Source organism: Dermacentor albipictus, chromosome 5 (genome assembly GCF_038994185.2).
Source record: "Dermacentor albipictus isolate Rhodes 1998 colony chromosome 5, USDA_Dalb.pri_finalv2, whole genome shotgun sequence".
In the NCBI taxonomy this organism is placed as follows: Eukaryota; Metazoa; Arthropoda; class Arachnida; order Ixodida; family Ixodidae; genus Dermacentor; species Dermacentor albipictus.
This window is the reverse complement of record NC_091825.1, coordinates 59,323,371-59,341,667: the sequence shown is the minus strand read 5'-3', so window position 1 is coordinate 59,341,667 and position 18,297 is coordinate 59,323,371. Positions and strand designations below refer to the sequence as shown.

The 18,297-nt window shown below is 42.8% G+C and overlaps 1 protein-coding gene across 3 annotated transcripts in view; it reads right to left on the bottom strand.

The window, feature by feature from the left end:
• Positions 1-18,297, bottom strand: part of LOC135911202 (S1 RNA-binding domain-containing protein 1) — a 100,496-nt gene that overhangs the window by 23,771 nt on the left and 58,428 nt on the right. For all 3 annotated transcript variants that reach the window (XM_065443404.2, XM_065443403.2, XM_065443406.2), the window contains exons 13-16: positions 16,839-16,946; positions 13,617-13,708; positions 11,047-11,129; positions 4,808-4,914 (exon numbers count right to left, since the gene is read on the bottom strand). In XM_065443404.2, the coding sequence (XP_065299476.2) occupies positions 4,808-4,914; positions 11,047-11,129; positions 13,617-13,708; positions 16,839-16,946 (390 nt within the window). The remainder of the gene's footprint in view (positions 1-4,807; positions 4,915-11,046; positions 11,130-13,616; positions 13,709-16,838; positions 16,947-18,297) is intronic.

Here is an 18,297-nt window from a genome sequence, read left to right as displayed (position 1 = left end):
TGAAGCTGAAGAAGAGAAAACCGAATCGCTAGAGGGTGCTGTGAACAATGAGATAATAAAAGGTATTCTTGAGCTAGAACCAGTGGCTATAGAACGTATTCACAGGTTGGGACGGCCATCGCCTGGCAAGGTTAGGCCTGTTATTCTCAAGCTCCTAGATTCAAGAGACAAAATTACAATTCTAAAGCAGGGAAGCAAACTGAAAGGCACGAATTACTCTATTGGCGAGGATTTTTTGGTAAGAGTGCGGGAAATCAGAAGAAAGCTATGGCAAAGCTGCAAAATGAATCGAGAGAACGGCGAGAAAGCCTCGCTGGTATACGATAAGCTATATATCAATAAAAAGGCATACGTTTGGGACAAAACAAAAATGATAAAGTACCTGTTCAAAAAAACGGAAGCAAAAAGCGACGCACGACGGTAAGCGAAACCCGACGGCCCAGTACTCGAAGCCAAGCGCCATTGCCGCAGACATAACTGAGCAATGCGACCAGATCCCTCGTCTGGAAAGCACATCCAAAGTAAAAATTGCTGGGTCCTCCAAAAAAGCCGGAGATGTAACCAAATGGAAAGAACTGAGGCTACTTAACATAGATGCGCACAGTGTCACTAATAAAATAGATAAGTTAGAAACCATACTTATGCAGCATGATCCTCACATCGCGGTGATAACAGAGGTGTGGCTGAGAAAGGAAATTAGTGACGATGAAATCTTTCCCTCATGTTACAACCTATATTAAAAAGATAAAAATACTAGAGGTGGGGGAGTAGCTATCCTTGTTAAACCCGTAGTAGAAGCTACAATTACAACTGATGTTGGCATTCCTGAATGCTTGTGCGTACAGTTATCCTGTTGGGGACATAGCTTCATCTTATATGCATGTTACAGGTCGCCAGATGGGTGCCTGGAGTATTTAACTGTACTCAAAGAACATATGTCACAGTATCATAATAGGAAAATTTTCGTGGTCGGTGACCTTAATTTGCCAAGTGTGGACTGGGAGGGACTGTCCTGTTCCCAGGCCAGTAAAAATGCTAACATCATTTTTGATATCATGTTCGCTCACGACCTAACTCAAATAATCAAACAACCCACACGCGTACAAGGACATGCAAGCTCGGTTCTAGATTTGGTATTTGTAAATAGGGCTTTTTCAGAGTATACCATTCTAGTGGAACAAGGGCTGTCCGATCATGAACTTGTGAGCGTGTCAATTTCTCTTCTTAAATGCAGTAGCTACCAAAAATCTCCCATTCGGTATTTTAAGGACTATTCCCGAGCTGACGATGCTCGTGTGCTTGAATACATGGAAACCGTACTTGCTGACTTTGATGACGGCGCCCCAAACACGGGCGCTCTTTGGGACAAATTTGTTGACACGTGTCATTATTGTATGAGCAACTTTATACCCAGCAAACGCAAACAAACACATAGGCGTACACCCTGGATGACTCGTGAAATCATTAAATTGAAGAGAAAAGTTAAATGGCTAAGAAAGCAGCATGGGCAGTGCAGTGTTATCGGCGATCATCAAAGAATCCTTGCACAAGCGATGCATCACGCAAAGGATTACTACTTTAAAACTGTAATGCCCAATTTTATAAAGAATGATCCTTCCAAGTTCTGGAATTACCTTAGTGAAACCAAGAAAGCAGTTTCAAAGATATCAGTTGACGGTAGCGTAGTCACAAATTATGAAAATATAGCAAATCATCTTAATGCCTATTTTCATAGCGTGTTTTCAGTATCCAGACCAAGTACGCTTACCGTGATGTCATTTCAACTATACGAAGTCAATTTTATTTCATATCCTAATTTGGTTTGCATGCTTTTAAACTTAAACACAAAAAAAATGTTGCGGTCCTGACGATCTTCCAAATGTGTTTCTTCAACAATATGCCGAATGCGTTGCCAAGTTTTTTTAATTATTTTTAATAGTTCCTTGTCAACAGCAACCTTGCCGCGTGACTGGAAGACGGCCCAAGTAATCCCTATCTTCAAAAAAGGCAACAGATTATTACTATCTAACTACAGACCGAAGGGCTTCCTCATGTTGTAAACTTATAGAACATATTATAGCCACTCAAATTACAGAATTCCTTGACAAACACTCCATATTAACAAGTTTTCAGCACGGCTTTAGAAAGAAGTATTCCACAGTGATGCAACTCGTCACTGTTACGCATGAGTTTGCCAAAGGTCTTGATAATAATATTCAGATAGACACAATTTTTTTAAATTTCTGTAAGGCCTTTGATAAAGTTCTTCATGACAAACTAATCTATAAACTAAGCAACATTGGTCTTCCAAAAGTGTTGGTCGCTTGGGTGGCTGAATATTTGAGAAATCGGGTGCAGTTTGTCACAGTCGAGGATCAAAATTCGCGCCTTCTACCAGTCACGTCGGGTGTGCCCCAAGGCAGTGTGCTAGGGCCCTTGCTATTTTTGTGCTATATAAATGATATCGTAGACATAATTGATCCAAGGGTTCAAATTTGATTGTTCGCAGATGACTGTGTATTATTCCGTGAAGTTTGCAGCATACATGATCAAAAAGAACTAAACAAAAATCTAGATTACGTATACCAATGGTGCAACCAGCGGGGCATGGTCATAAATGCACAAAAAACAGTTTCCATTTCTATAACTAAAAAAAAATTCCCTTTCAGTATGCTTACTCCCTAGGTTTATCTACAGTTAATCATGTCAATAACTACAAATATTTAGGTGTAACGTCCACTGTTAACCTCTCCTGGAATTCACACGTTGATAACATTTGTTCCTCTGCTTTCAGAAAGTTGTGTTTCCTCAGACACAAGCTTCGTAATTCATCACCAAATGTAAAACTTCTATGCTATCAATCATACATCAGACCAAAGCTAGAATATGCAAGCATAGTATGGGACCCATACACAGAACATAACATTGATAAACTCGAAAGAACTCAACGAAAGGCTGTTCGATTTATCTTTTCTAAATTTCGTCGTGTGGACTCCCCGTCGGAACTAATGACTGCCAATAACATACCCCCCCTTCAGTACAGAAGAAGGCAATTTCGCTTGGGCTTCCTGAATTCTCTCCTTAACCAGCAATTCGTTATTGATCCTTCCTTGTATTTATCCCCCCTATCCACAAGACATCAACAACCAAGATCTTTAACGCCATTTTTCGCAAAAACAGATGCTTATAAATTTTCCTTTTTCCCGCACACAGTGTCTCAATGGAATTCTCTACCAGAGCGCGATCGTCTTGCCATCGTGTAGCATTGTATACATTTAGCCATTGTGTTCATTTTTGCTATTTATTTGTATCTGGATGTAAAACATATTGTATGTGCACCCATATACTCAATGTGATTTGTTAAGAATGCCCGTCCTGCTTGGACCACGTTATGTGGTCTGCAGTATGTATTACATATATATATATATATATATATATACTGCAGACCACATATATATTCTTATCACAAAACTTTATGTTACCGCATCGGACTTGTTTAAATATATGGCCAAGAGCGTTTTTGGCATTCTGCGCAGATAGTGAGCTTGGCACAAGACCAGAAAACTGGTGACAGTGTATGCCATGACATCTCATGCCAAATATCATGATATCTCACTAAAGTCACAGTATTGCTGAAGGTGATCATAGTAGAGCATGAAATGAACTCGCTGCAACATTCAAGAAAATGTGTTCTGCTGCCATCTCGTGATAGCAATGCTGCATCTGATGCTAGGCTGTCGCCAATGTGGTTTTGGTGTTGTATTTGATTGTAATGTGCAGGCAATTTTCAGGCCCACTTTATCAGAAAAAAGAATGTGTCTTATATTTGTGTAAATAAGGTACCTACGAGGAAGCGAGTTGGCCAGGGTTTGCCATAAACACCACATAAAATGGTTTCATGCCCATGCTAACGCGATAGCAAAAGTACCGATATTGGTAGCAGAATTCACCAAATACACTACCAAAGAATATCGATATCACCATCAGCCTATTCATGCCCACTATAGAACGTAGGCCTCTCCCAGCGATCTCCAATTACCCCTGCTCTGCACCAGCTCATTCCATATTTTGCCTGCAAGTTTCCTAACTTCATCATGGCACCTAATTATCTGCCATGTCCGACTGCCTTCTTGTGGCAGCCATTCTGTCAGTGTCATATAGACCACCAATCATCTGCCCTATACATACATAACCTTCCCAGCTCTGTTTCTTTCTCTTAATGTCAACTACTATATCGGCAACCCTCGTTCACTTTCTAATCCACACTACTGTCTTCCTATCTCCATGTTATTCCTATCATCATTCATTTCATCGCTCAGTCATTAACTTCTTCTCAACCTTCTTTGTTTACCTCCAAGTCTCTGGCCCATAAGTTTGTACGGGTAGAACGCAATAATTTTACACTTTTCTTTTCCAGTATAGCGGTAAGCTGCTGGTCACGTTTTATGGTCATAGCTGAATCAGTGGCCTATAATGAATTAGCCTTTCCCACCAGCCCCTCTCCTCCTGATAGCACGCAGCCGGCTGTCATTACTGATTGGCTCACACGCACCTTAGCTTTCACTGCACCACACGGACTCGGAAAGTATTGAAAGACGAGAACATGGGTGCTTCAATTTATGTCCCTATCAATCTGGTCAGGCTGTAGCCAATTTGCTCAGCAATGATTCTTCCCAATGCCTGGAGATGCTTTGATTTCAAAGTGCCTCGAATGGTACACTAAGTAGTGCTACACCAGGGCCTGCGCAACATGACAATGCTTTTCTTTCACAGTGCCTTTGCCATAGGGGTGCACACACACGCGCACCTGAGCGTCAACTCGGGGCAAACATTGATGTCGACCCCAACAAAGCTGACACACTCCACGACGACTCCCTCCAAGGCACTCTTCAGTAGCGATTCGGTCACATCATGCTGTAAGAGAAAATAATATGTCATGCAGCACAAACACAATTTTTACAGAGTTCTTGAAATTTACCTGCATCGCTCTTTCATTCTTTTTATTGTTCCTTTTTATTTTGCATACCATCAAATTCCGACCAAGCGCCCTTACCCTTGCAAGCGCAGCCCCCACCCCCCTCCACCTTCGAGTGATTTGATATTGGCGCCAACTACCGAGCAAGCGTCCCTTCCTTTTGTCATTCTGTTCACCGCTTTATGCATTTTCACCGGACCGCTTGGCTACACTTCTATTGCGTACCTTGCTTTCTTTTAGGCCCAAGAGAGAGTTGTGGTAACCTGTGCAAGGCTGGATGTGCATATTCAGCACACACTTTGTCCAACGTCTTCAAAACAACGGTAATGTCATACTTGCCACAGCGCAGTGGCCACCAGCTGACGCACGTGGTGAAGGTTGAGGTGACGCGTTTAATTGTAGCACAGCTGTATGGGTTGGGATCATTTTGGTGTCTCCCACGATGTACTGCCTCCTCCTCCACTCCCGTAATCAAGCTGCTACATCATCAAACGCTGAGTCGGAGACATCAATTACGGAATGATGGCGTCCTGTGCGAGGCCATCTTGTCTTCGCTTCATTTCACGCGTGTTGGGAGCCGCGGCAAAAAGCAGTCACATCACCGAGGCTGCTGTCACCTCATCCACGGCACCAACACGAAACGATGTTGAAACAATGCAAGAGTGACGGTTATACCTGCGGTGAGCGCATTGTGAGCTGGTTGTACCGTTGCTCTCCGCAGTAGGTGGCAGTAGCCGAAAAAATTTGAAAGCGAAGAGAGAGAGAGTGCCTAAGAAGGCTGCGAGACCATTGAGAGTGTTGTCAGAGAGAGAAGTTGCTGTTGCGCACAGTTGAAGGTTGGTGCTAGTTGTTTTCCTTGCCGAGGAAGCGCCAAAGCAATTGAAACGCTCTTGCTCGCTCGTCAGCGCATTGGTCACGTCTGCTAGGGAATAGAGAAAAACTTCTCCGCTAGGCCTCATGGTGATGCTAGTAGTACGAGAAAACGAGGCGAATAGGCCCAGCTTGCTGACCACCGGATCTGGGGCCCACAGCCCTTGAATGTTGGTCCACAGTTAAACAAGCTCCCCCCCCCCCCAACGCAAGCTTTCTTGGATTATCTTTCACCATAGGGTGGGGGGGGGGGGGCGGTTGCTCAGAATTGTACGGTAATTAAAAATATTCAATTAGTGAGAGGAATAATAAAGAATGGGCAGCTTAATTTGTTGTTAGTTACAACCATATGAAGCACAAAGACAATGAGCCAGTGAAAAGACAGGGAAAATTAACCGATCTCTTTAATTAAGATATATAGGTAAAAAGGAAAAGAAAAATGAAAATATATCAAAAGACAACTTGCTAACTTGGCGGGATCTCATCTTTCATGTTCAGTGCTACACATCCTACACTTTACTATTCAGCTACCATGGTGCCCGTCGTCCTGTCTGCTTTCCTGGGTATTTGTGCATCAGTAGCAATAGATTAAGTCCTGGGAGCGTTAGCCAGCACCCCTCACACATACGGAGGCGTAAGTGGGACATTCTTTCAATCGCTGGTGTCACATAGCATGAGAATGTAGGAGCAGTCTTGATGAAAGTCAAGGGAGTGTACATGGTGCATGACTGCCATTGTAGCTGAATTGCAATGCATTGTATGAGTAACGCGGAAGATGTCAGTTTGGCTCACACCTGTGTCTGTTTGTCCGCTTTCATTTCTGTTTTTCTTATATATTCCAGTTAAATGTAACAGTTACTGTATTTTTTCAATAATAAGGCGGCCATGATTAATACATAGTCGGCCAGCCGAGAGACCCGAGAAAACTAACTTAAGTAAGCACAACGATGGATAGGTGGCCTAGTTGGTAATGCATATTAATAAAAACTTGGAGTGCTAAAAACACGAAAGCGCGTGTGGTGTGTGTTTCATTCTCTACGTCTTTAGTGTTTTTAGCGTTCTAAGTTTTTATTAAGTAAGCAGACTACTAGTATAAGCCAATACAGAGTAGCCGATGGATTATTCAGACTCGGTGGGGATTGCCCGATATGCCGAATAATTGTAAGCCGTCGGAATAATTGGTGCATGTTACATGCGAATTTCGCGTTAAGGTGCAACTTCACGGTAGTGTGCACTTTGCTGCCGTGAAGCCACACTTCAAAGCAAAACCTGCATGTAACCTGCATTCCACCATTGCAGTTATATTTTTTGAATTCTCAGTGTGGGTTATACGCGTAAAAATACAGTACTGTCTCACCTGCTACAGTTTATTAGTTGCTACAATCCGCGCTGCCATCTGGAATGCCAGAAATGTGGTGTTGCTGACACCATATAGAAACTGCAATTGCAATTGAATATAGCAGCCTTGCATATAAGGTGGGGGGGTGTCTTCGATGCTAAGGATTTTGGGAAACAACCTTGCTTTATATTCGAACAAATACAGTAATTTGCTCTATGTGTTCCCTGACTTCACTGTCTGCTGGCTTCATGAGGTTGTAATGAAGATTATTCAAGGAAGTGCGCAAACAACGCTGGACAATGTAAAGAGAAATGTGGCTGTGGCTGCTGGGGATCGAACCAGAGACCTTTTGCACAGCAGCAAAACGCCACATCTACAATGCCTTGGTGGAAAACGACCAAAAGAAGTGCGAAGTGCTTGCGTGTGCCTGGCCAAGCACCTCCGTGTACGCCATGGATCTAACCCTCCAGGTTTTACTGTCACCTTCATCATAATCATCATCAGCCTAATCAGGCCCACTGTGTGACGAAAGATTTTCCCAGGTACTCATCTAAATATACTCCTGGCCTGCTTTGATAACACCCGCACTGTACTCGCAAGTTTCTCAGTCTCAGTAAACAATAAAAAATAAAGTTACAGAAATGTGGCAAGGAAGAAAGACGGACATAGTGGTTTATTGTGACATTTCTGAAAGTCATTTTAAAGTGAAGCTTTCTTTGCCTCCTCCTTTGACTTTTCCACTGCTGCTGCTGCTGTCCCTGTCTTGGACGCTGCATGGGAGGTGGTTCAAAACGTGTAGGAGAGCGGCAGAGAGAAAAGGCATTGTGAAAAACTCGTTTGGAGCTTTCCATTGCATCGCCAGAATGCCTTCTGGAGTGCCCTGGGCGTCTCCACACTGCATTTTTGACTGCTGTGATTATACGTGACACCCAGGAAAAGCATTGCAGAATTGCAGCCCTTACATTTGTGCTAACGTACAACAGGCCATAGCAGAGGTAGATATAATGGTAAAGAGGAAGTAAGGAGAAGAGGTAGAGAACAGCTAGCACCAACACAGCCATTAAATGAGTGAATAACAACCTTGCCACTCTTCGATAGCAGATCACATACGTGGGGGTAGGGCAACAGAGAGAGAAATGGTGAAGTAAGAAGGCAAGGAAACACTACTTTTAGACACGGCAGCAGTTACGGACAAACTGTATAAATTTAAATTCAAAGTACACTATGGTACATTTCTACTATTTCTGAAAGATAAACTATGCAAATTGGCCAAGTGGACAACTGATGTAGGGCCTGCAGATGCAAAGCCACATTGAAGCACCACAGCATCTAGATGACACTACACCAATGGCTGCCGATTAAGTCAATGCTCCTGTACCCGCCACACTAATTTTATGGCAATGGCATTGCTTGAGGTTGTGGGATTGATCCTGACAATAGGAGCTGCATTTCGACGAGGGCGAAATGCAAAAACGCTTGTGTAATCAGATTTAGCTGAACGTTAAACCATCCCAGGCGATTAAAATTAAAACGGAGTGCCCCACTGCTGCCTGCCTCATAATCAGATTGTGGGCTTGGCATGTAAAGCTCCACAATTAATGTAAGTTTAACACTTCTGCCATGATGTGCTGTGCGGTGTGAGGCAAAGACAGTGCTAACCTTCTCGCAGGCTATAAACAATGTCGTCTAAAGCCTCAAGCAAACATGTCTCACTGTGTGTTCTGTGTACTGCATAGACAGACGCAAGTGGTACACGTAAGTAACGCTTAAGAGGAAGCTTTAGCTCGGGTGCTCCTATCTGAATACATGTAGTAAAAGGAGAATTCGTTTTTCTCGGCAACCACTGCACCATATTTGGCGAGGTTTGTTGCATTTAAAAGAAAAATTTTAACTCTAATGACTGTTGGTTTCGAATTTTTTATTTTGGTTGTAAATTTTTTCTTAAAAATTGACAAAAATTGAAAATTTTCAGAAAACAAAACTATCATGTTTACAGCTTTAACTCGGCAACGAAAACTGATATCACAATTCTGTGAATTGCACCTAATAGTACATCTAAAGTGGGCAAAATTGATATGTCACACACGAAGATAAAAAAAAAGTAGTAATGTAAAAATACAGCTTTTGCAGAACTCTTGTACACAATATAACCAATTCACGTAAGATATAAAACCACATATCAAATTTGTCCGCTTCCAATGGTCTAATGGGTGCCGTTTACAGAACCGCGATATCTGTTCTTGATGCAGAGCTATTAATTTATAAACTTTGTGCTTCTACATTTTTCAAACCTCTGAATTGTTGAAAAATCTTTAAAAAAAATTCAAGGCCTAAATCGAAATTTCGGTTCAACAGACACTAGAACTTAACTTTTCTCTCAAATACAGCGAATTTCATTAATATCGGTCCAGGGGTTATCTCAGAAAAACGTTTTTGCATTTTATATGTATTTGAATAGGCCGCGTCGGAATAGGGCCTGAGCTAAAGCTTCCTCTTAAGAGGAAGCTTTAGCTTGGGTGCTCCTATTAAATACATGTAAAAGGAGAATTCGTTTTTTTCAGCAATTACTGCACCAAATTTGACGAGGTTTGTTGCATTTAAAAAAAAAGCTTAAGATCCAGTGACTGTTTATTTTGAATTCTTTATTTTGGTCATCAATACTTTCTTAAAAATTGGCAAAAATCACAAGTTTTCGGAAAATAGAACTAGCAAGTTTACAATTTTGTAGCACAGCAATAAAAAAATGATATCACAATTGTGTGAATCGCATCTCATAGTCCATCTGAAGCGGACAAAATTAATATGGTACACCTGAATCTGAAAACATTTGTTAATGTGGAAATAAAACTTTTGCAGAACCCTTGTACACAACGTAACAAATTCATGTAAGATATAAATTGACAAATAGAATTTGTCCATTTTGAATGATCCAATGGATGCTGTTTACGGAACTGCGATATCTGTTCTTGATGCAGAGCTATTAATTTCTAAACGTCGAGCTTCTATATTTTTCTAACTTTCAAATTTGAAAAACTCTTTTAACAAAATTCAGGCCTTAAATCAATATTCCACTTCCACCAGTCACTATAATTTAACTTTCTCTCTCAAATGCAACAAATTTCATTAAAATCGGTCCAGAGGTTATTTCAGAAAAGAGCTTCTGCGTTTTAGTACATGTATTTGAATAGGCCACGTCGGAGTTTGAGCTAAAGCTTCCTCTATCACTCTATTAGCACTCTATTACTGCACTAAACGCTGATAAACTTAAACATTTGCCGTAAGCATCACCATCAATTATCATCAATGAATACAAACAGTACAGAAAGCTTTGCTTACACTGATTTCCACAGCACATGGGATCTGCATAATTTTTTCTGTTTCGTGACTACTATTTACTAAATGGCCCAACAACAAACTCATCAATCCTTCTGTTTCCTCTGCCCCCCTCAAAACTACACCTTTCCCCTTTGTAGTATCCACTCTAGCGCTCTCGTTGACCACTGGTCATTTGTTCTTCACATAGCATTAAATGCCAAACTCCACTAGACCACTGGTCACCTGTTCTGCACGTTATAGACGAAATGGCAAACTCCACTTCTCTTTGTGTATCTCAACTTCAATTTTACTATCTACTATTTATCAATATTGTATGTGTCAATCTGCTTGCACCCAATTTCTAACCCTCCCGATAACTGCAGCAACTCCATACGATACCACATGCATATATTTGCAGTGACAAGACGGGAGGCACAGCTGCAGACTTCAGAAAAATGGCCCCTTCATTGAGAAACATGTCGCAGCCCTTTGAGAGCTAAAGCATTTCCAGTGTAATGGCCGAGCTGAAACGGCCGTACGTGCTCACCTGGTACATACCAACTCCGAGGTGCTTGGGTTCAACTTTCACGTACTCCAGCAGGGGGTCCTGCAACCTTCGTGCAATGCCCACTGCAAACACAATTTGAAAAATGGCAGCATCCCGCCACTTTAAAGGCCAACTGCAATGAAATTTCGCTTTTGCTTAATTGCTTCTAAAACAATCTCTGCAAAGCTGTGGGGCCGGTAATTGTCCGATTTTGTTATTAGCAGCCTTTAAATAGCACCTAAGCAAACAACAAGCTGGTGGTTGGCGGGTATGATGCAATCCCAGCACGTTGCCTCCGAGTTATTTCAGCGCAACTCTGGATGCCGCGGGTAGCGCTAATCTGAGAGGTCATGGTGAGGAGCTGCATGCTCTTAGTCATGTGCCACTTCCTGCAAGCAGTAATGGCGGCATCTTTAAAAACTGCGGCATCGAAAACGCCTACTTATGCAAGCCTTTTGTGACATGTTTACTTGAATTGCAAAACAAAATTTTGCACGGAGGCTGCTTCGTACCTGAGCAATCTGAAACGATGCTTTTTTTTTTGTGCAGCTAAAAATTTCATTGCGGTTGGCCTTTAAGTGTCATAAAAAGACTGCTCTACACGCTACCTTAAGTATTGTTGATACACGGCGGGAGTGAGAGACACCATAGGAAAGAGAATAAAGGTTCGTTGATTGATTAATTGATAGATTTAAAAGATTTACCTCAATAAAGCAACACTTAGGCTGTGAAGAATGCCTAGTAGTACAGAGAGGAAAACGAGGGGACGGGGCAGGGGTGCTCAAGATAACTTTCGATTTACTGTGGTTCTTTACAAGCACACAAAAGCATAGGGCAGCGAGGTTATTCAGAAGGCATTCCCTTTGACTGGAGAAGCTTGTAGTAAATAAAGTATTGCATTTGCCTGGGAGCAGAATCTCAATAAAGTACCATGAACAGCTGCTTCAACTGAAGGTAATGAACAATGTATCCATCAGCATGGCATACTGAGACTTGGACATGGGAGCAGCAATTGATGAGTGAATACGATTGGTCTCGTTTCATTGGAATGAACCTTATGCCTGTGATGGGACACTGGTACGAATGGCAGCTACAGATTGTCGCAAGGAAAGTTGCCTTCTTGTTAAAGAGTCTCATGTGTTATTTCTAGAAAATGCACTTCAATGAAACTACATAGAGCCAATGATGAAGCAGTCAAGGACGTGAAGGAGACACTAGACTGATTAATGCTTGCAGAGCTTAAAAGAAAAAAAAAATTATACAGAAACCATCAACGATGATTGTCAATATAACTGAATAGCTCGAACGAATGGACAAATGATTGAGCAAGCGACAATACCCCTCCCCGCTTTTTTTCCCAGCACCTCTGTTATCCGAGAGCACGCACCATTTCCCTCAGCACCTTCCCTCCCCTTTCCGGAGTTCCTTTGAGACAGCCATGAAGAGCGAATGTGCCCACTTCCTGCTCTCCCTGGTGTGTCGGTGTCAACACTGTCAGAGTTCAACAGAACACTTGCATGGGTCTGCAGTGTATATGTACTTCATGGTCAAGAATCCATCACAGATTCTCATCTGTCGCATCGTCCACGATGGGCTGGCCACCGCCAGGTGGCCAGCAAAACATGCAACGAATGGGCGAGTGACAGCCTCCTCTCCTCCTTCCTCTGGTTCATCCTCGACACTCACTTCCCCAAGAGCATGCATCCTTTCCCTGGGAGTGTTTCTTTGCCTTGTCGCACGCAAGTCTAACCTAACATCCTCGTACCAGCGGCCACAAAAACATCCGAAAGAGCCAAAGAAAGCTATTGGGTTTAAAAGTTAACACTGTGAGTGTAACACTCAGTTAACACTGTTGCACGGCGTGGAAAAAGGAAGGCTCACATTGAACTGAAACTGTGGAATGACGTTGATTCGTCTGGGCGCTTACAGAGGGTGACTTGTACCTAGAACTATGCACGTGATCTGAACGTTCCTTAAGGAGCCTGACACTGCACCTCCGAGACAGCAAGTGGGATTAGCGACATTAAAAGATACATCAAAGCTGCCATTAATTAACACTAGATTGTGCCTCCGGTTCTGCGCTAGCACTCTGTTGCAAGCGCCATTTATCTTCGTGTCATCCCCTGTGTCCACTGTTTTGCTATGCATTTTTTTTCAACAGCATCAAACTGTGGGGCTTTTAAGGTGTTTACTGTGGCAAACAATCACAGCACAATGTACATGCTATGTGCATTACAACTGTTCATATCGATTACTTGCATTGGCCTACATGAAGCTCCATGTGTGAGACATCTCTAGTGTGCCTCTTTCTAATCTCCTTAGGTGATATGGTTCTGTGTTGCCAGTCTCATGTCAGCTTACTTACCGAGTCCTTTCCCTCCATGCAGATGATACGTGCACATCCCCTATGCACCATGACTATAGTGATTAAGATTCTGCCAAGCAGCCAGTGTTGTAACCAACAAGTATTCACCAAAAGTGTGAACTTTAAATGCACCATCACACCTTACTCATACACTGGCTCAATCTGCACCACTGTAACATGACAAAAAAAAGAACTATGAGCTCACCAGCGCTGCGAATGTTTGGGTCAAGGCCTGGAAGCTCTGCTTCCGCATCCTTGGTCACTGAGTACACGGAGACCCCGCTCTCTTCGACTGTGCTGCATCAACGTTGGTTTCAGTTGCACACTTATAGACAAGCTATCAGGTTTTCATTCTTTCTTGAGTGCATGGTGCAAAAAGCATGTAAAAAATTCAATGGTCATCACTTGCTCCCCGATGCCAGTGTTTTAATGAAAAAAAATCCCACGTCCCCCCCCCCCCTACCCCAATTCCAAGCTGTTCTCACACACTCTTTTCACCAACACATCGCCCATCGAACTCCCTGTCCCACTTATTCCTACGTATATTTTCACGTGCACAAAATAAAACTAGTTTAATCTATTTTTTTCTCGCATTGTTAAGTACTATATAAAATGCAATGTTGTTGTGCTATCCGAGTGAAAACAAAGCAGCAGTAATGCAGAAGATTCTTTTTAAGTTAAAAAAGAAGGAGAGCAAGTTCCAGTAAGCCTACGCTCGTTACAACAGACCTGTGTACAACAGACTTTCGGATATAACGGACCACATTTCAACCTTAGTTTGTTTTACCCATTTTATTATAGCAACGGAGTTCGCTTTTAGCGGACCGCACTACAATGGAATATCAGCTACAGCGGATGAAATTACCAGCATTTTTTTTTTTCAAAATCGGGCGTATAAAACTTACTTTTGTCATGTCGACACACGCTGACAACTGACTTGCAAGGGTCAACCGACGATCGCGGCTCAATATCACGCACGTAAGAGAGGAAGGAGGGGCGGAAACATGCCGAAAACAGGCAAGGGGTGGGGGGTGAGGGGGTCCTACCCCGGCGGCTGCTGCTTACGACGCTGTTGCTGTATCTTGAAAGCGATCTACGATGTGGATCAAGTGCGCCCAGCGCCAGTAGCTTCGTATGCACTGTGCTTTCGACGTTTAGTTTACGATGAAGCGAGAGACAGCACGAAGGTCAATTTGCTCGCTGCTGCTGCTGCACTTGCTTAATTTGCTACTGAAATCTATGCTTCGCCTTTCGGGCAAAACTGCAGCTTTTTTTGTTTGTTTTTTACTTTGGATGTTCATCACTCACTCTTTGCAATCAGCTTATTACACATTGTGACAAAAGTTTCGGAAACGAGGCGTTTCGGATATTACGGACTTCAGCTAAAATGGATGTTTTTTGTTGGATTATCAGGGCCCGCTGTAAGGAGAGTCGACTGTAGTACAACAGCATTGTCTGGCGATAACTGTCAATGCTGGTGAACTTGGTGAATCAAACACACATACACAGTGACAACCAAGCCTGGCTCATTATCGACCGCAGCTTTCATGTGTTGCTATACTATACAAGTACTATTGTCCGTGAGATTGGGCATTTAGGTGAAAGCAACATTGCAGCCCCGGTGTGGATGGGCGGTCAGCTGCAGGCATTGAAATTTACACGGCAGCGCTTCGCTGTGAGCAATTCGGGACAGCAATTTCGGCCAATTTTTTGGTAATAAAACGTGCCGACTGCAGTGAACTGATGGTATAATGCCCTCCAGTTCCACATTTTTGCACAACACGCACTGAACGTTCGTACTATACATGAAAGGAGTGCAAAACACAGTTCCTGTTTTTGTACATCTATACTGCTTCTTATTTGTGTTCGGCTTGTGTTCACCCTATTCTGTTGGAGCTGCTGTTGTGAAACTGAACTTTTTGCTATTATTTAACTGGTTATAAAAATGCCTGTGTATTACTGCACAATGAAGTTAAAGCAGCTGGTCATTGCGACTTTACTTAGCTGCTTCCTCAAATACATAGCTACCTTTTACTTCTTTTTCGATACTTTGGCTAATACTACGAGATAATTAAGTAAGGTACTACTATGGAGCTAGTATGGGTAACAGCACAGTGGCAGGATGGCCATGTTACTTCACACACATTTTTGTTTTTTATGTCTCTTTTTTTCCACTTAGCAGCACTAAAAAATGCCAAGAGTTTTTTGTGAAGTGCTTGAATCATAATCACAATAAAATTTGAATTATTGTGACAAATGAAGGATGCAATGATCGCGTTCAGTCACTGATATTATTGCAGCGCGATCACTACTGTGCAAAGCCAAATGGGTCTCTACATCGACTGTGCTACAACCACGCAACAACCAGACATTAAGGGATACATGCACCATGCACGCACATGTGAACAAGTAGTGGCTAGCAGACGACGCTACGTGCCATCCACACTACCGTGGTTAGCCAGTGTCTGCCAGGCGGCGACTCCGCTCGATTTCATGGCCAATAGCTAGCTCTACTAACAGTATATAGGCTGTACGCTACAGCGTTATTAACAGCGGTTATAAGGTCTTCACACAATCGTTTGAAGGGACCCTTAACAGAAATATTACGTTACTAGGTATGAGTGGCAAATTACATTTCTGTAATACCAAATATGCAACTGTTACTACGAAAGAAAGCTTGTTAAGCCAGAAACTATGCAGAAACTATGCATGGTTGACGACACCACCTTGAAACTTTTGTGTCAGCTATCCTGCCATCACACAGGTTTCAACAGCGCCTTCACCAAACTAATCACTAATTAGGAAAACAAAAAACAAAAAACAAACTACACTGTACTCCAGAATGCGCAATGACTCTAGCTGGCATCTTTTGAGCCCCTCCCTGCACAAAAAATGGTAACAGTAGAATTAGTAATGTCACAGTGAAAGCACCACCACCACTGTTCGAGCATTAATTCAAAATCTATGGCCTTTCCACTCATTTCGAATTCTTTTTCCATCACTGAAATATAAATATACCTTTTTAAAGAATTTTCTACCTGTCTAAGTTGATGTAGCACTTTCTCTTGGTGAACCCATCAATGCCTCCAGTCAAACCTATTCCGTGCAGAGGCACCATTAGCACTGTTATGCTAAAGTACACATTGATTGACAAAGCATGCAGCAAGCAGCCTTCAAAGATTGGTCTAGTCGAGTCTGCAAGATTCAAAGTATAACAGCGTGACTTCCATGGGAAAACCACAGAACAGACAAGGACAATTTCTGGTACATACAATGCCATGACATGGGCATGGCACACGGCAACAGCAATGATTATGCACATGACTTGGCATTTAGCCAGTGCTTTCCATTGCCTGTACTATGGTTTCGTCCTTGTTCAAGAAAGTGTGCTGCTAGACCGAAGCAAGCCGACATGTTGCATGCTCACCAGTACTTGAGCTTGATCGGCTCAAAGCAGCCTTGGGAGATGAGCTCCGAGAGGAAGGCCTCCGTCTCCCGACAGGCCGTGCCATTGCCCAAGGCCACCAGGTCGCAGCTGCACCGTGCACTCAAAGCATAAAATGCCTGCAGGCAGTTTCAAGCGTGCTTCACTCAAGTACTACCAGAAGACGTATTACAAAGCGCAAGGCATTATGAGGGTGGACAAACTGCCGTCAGTGACAACCTGAGAATACACCGTGGCAGACACACAGCTGTACATGTCATTTGGCATAATCAGCCCTATATACCACAGAAACCTATTCATATATGTTTTGGAAGAAAACAAGAAAAAAACGTAGTAACTGGGAAAATGTACGATCCCAAGTCTATAAAAAGTTTGCCAGACTCAGCTGCAGTTGGCATTTGCATAATATGAAATGTTCTACAAATCATTGCAGCAAGAAACACCGACATGCGCCGAGCTGGTGGGGCCCGAGATGGGCATTTTCGTTTTTGCAGCTCTGGCAAGTTTATGTTCGCGCTCCACAAGTTTTACCTGGGCCGGCACCTTCGTCGAGCAGTGCATTTCGGTGGAAACTATTTATGGTGCCGATTTAGCACCCGAAACGCACATTGTTGTCTTCCTATGGTGCAGTTTTAAAACGAGGAGGGGCAACCAAAAACAAAATTAAGCTGTTGGACGACACCGGAATATAACGCTTACAATGCGGCCACAGCAAAACATGACGCCCACTTTGCACCTCCTGCAGCAGTAAACGGTGTGATTGGCTTATCAGCTATTAAAAGCATGTAGTAAGCTTCCAACAACACACACCCCACATTGCAGTAGGATAGGACGCAATAACTAGGAATGTGGTTTTGAAATGACGCAGGAGGTGATTTGCTGGTAGCACACCAGGAAACTGAGTATGTGTCAGTGCTTTCACGCGAGACAGACAGGTGAGTATTGTGGGAAAGCAGCTGTGGCAGGCGGCTACTTTTCTAGATCATGCTTGCCCTCGGCCTTTTATTGCTTACATGGAATCTAGTTGCAGGAAAACGTATCATACAATTGCTGTTTGATGTGCTGAATGTTGGTGCTGAAAGATAGTATTTCGGCAACATATGAACCGGTAAAAAAGAAGTGCAATTGTATTGGTTCATTTTTTGTGTTCTCGGTTACAAATGCTGGCACTGGGAAATCGTATGTAACAGGATCGTATCAACGAGGTTCTACTGTAAATCTACAAGGCGCATGAAGTTTCATGAGAGGAAAATTGTCATGCAACCGAGATTACCAGAAAGCTAAGAATGAAAACCATCGGATAAGGGCCGAACTGAGGTGCAGCCCTTACACGAGTTTACACGGTATTTGGTGCAGGCACACGTGCAGTGCCAGATGTCATGTACGCCACGGAGCCCCTCGTGCTTGATGCCACCCAGTCTCGCGTTTCACTTCATTTTCG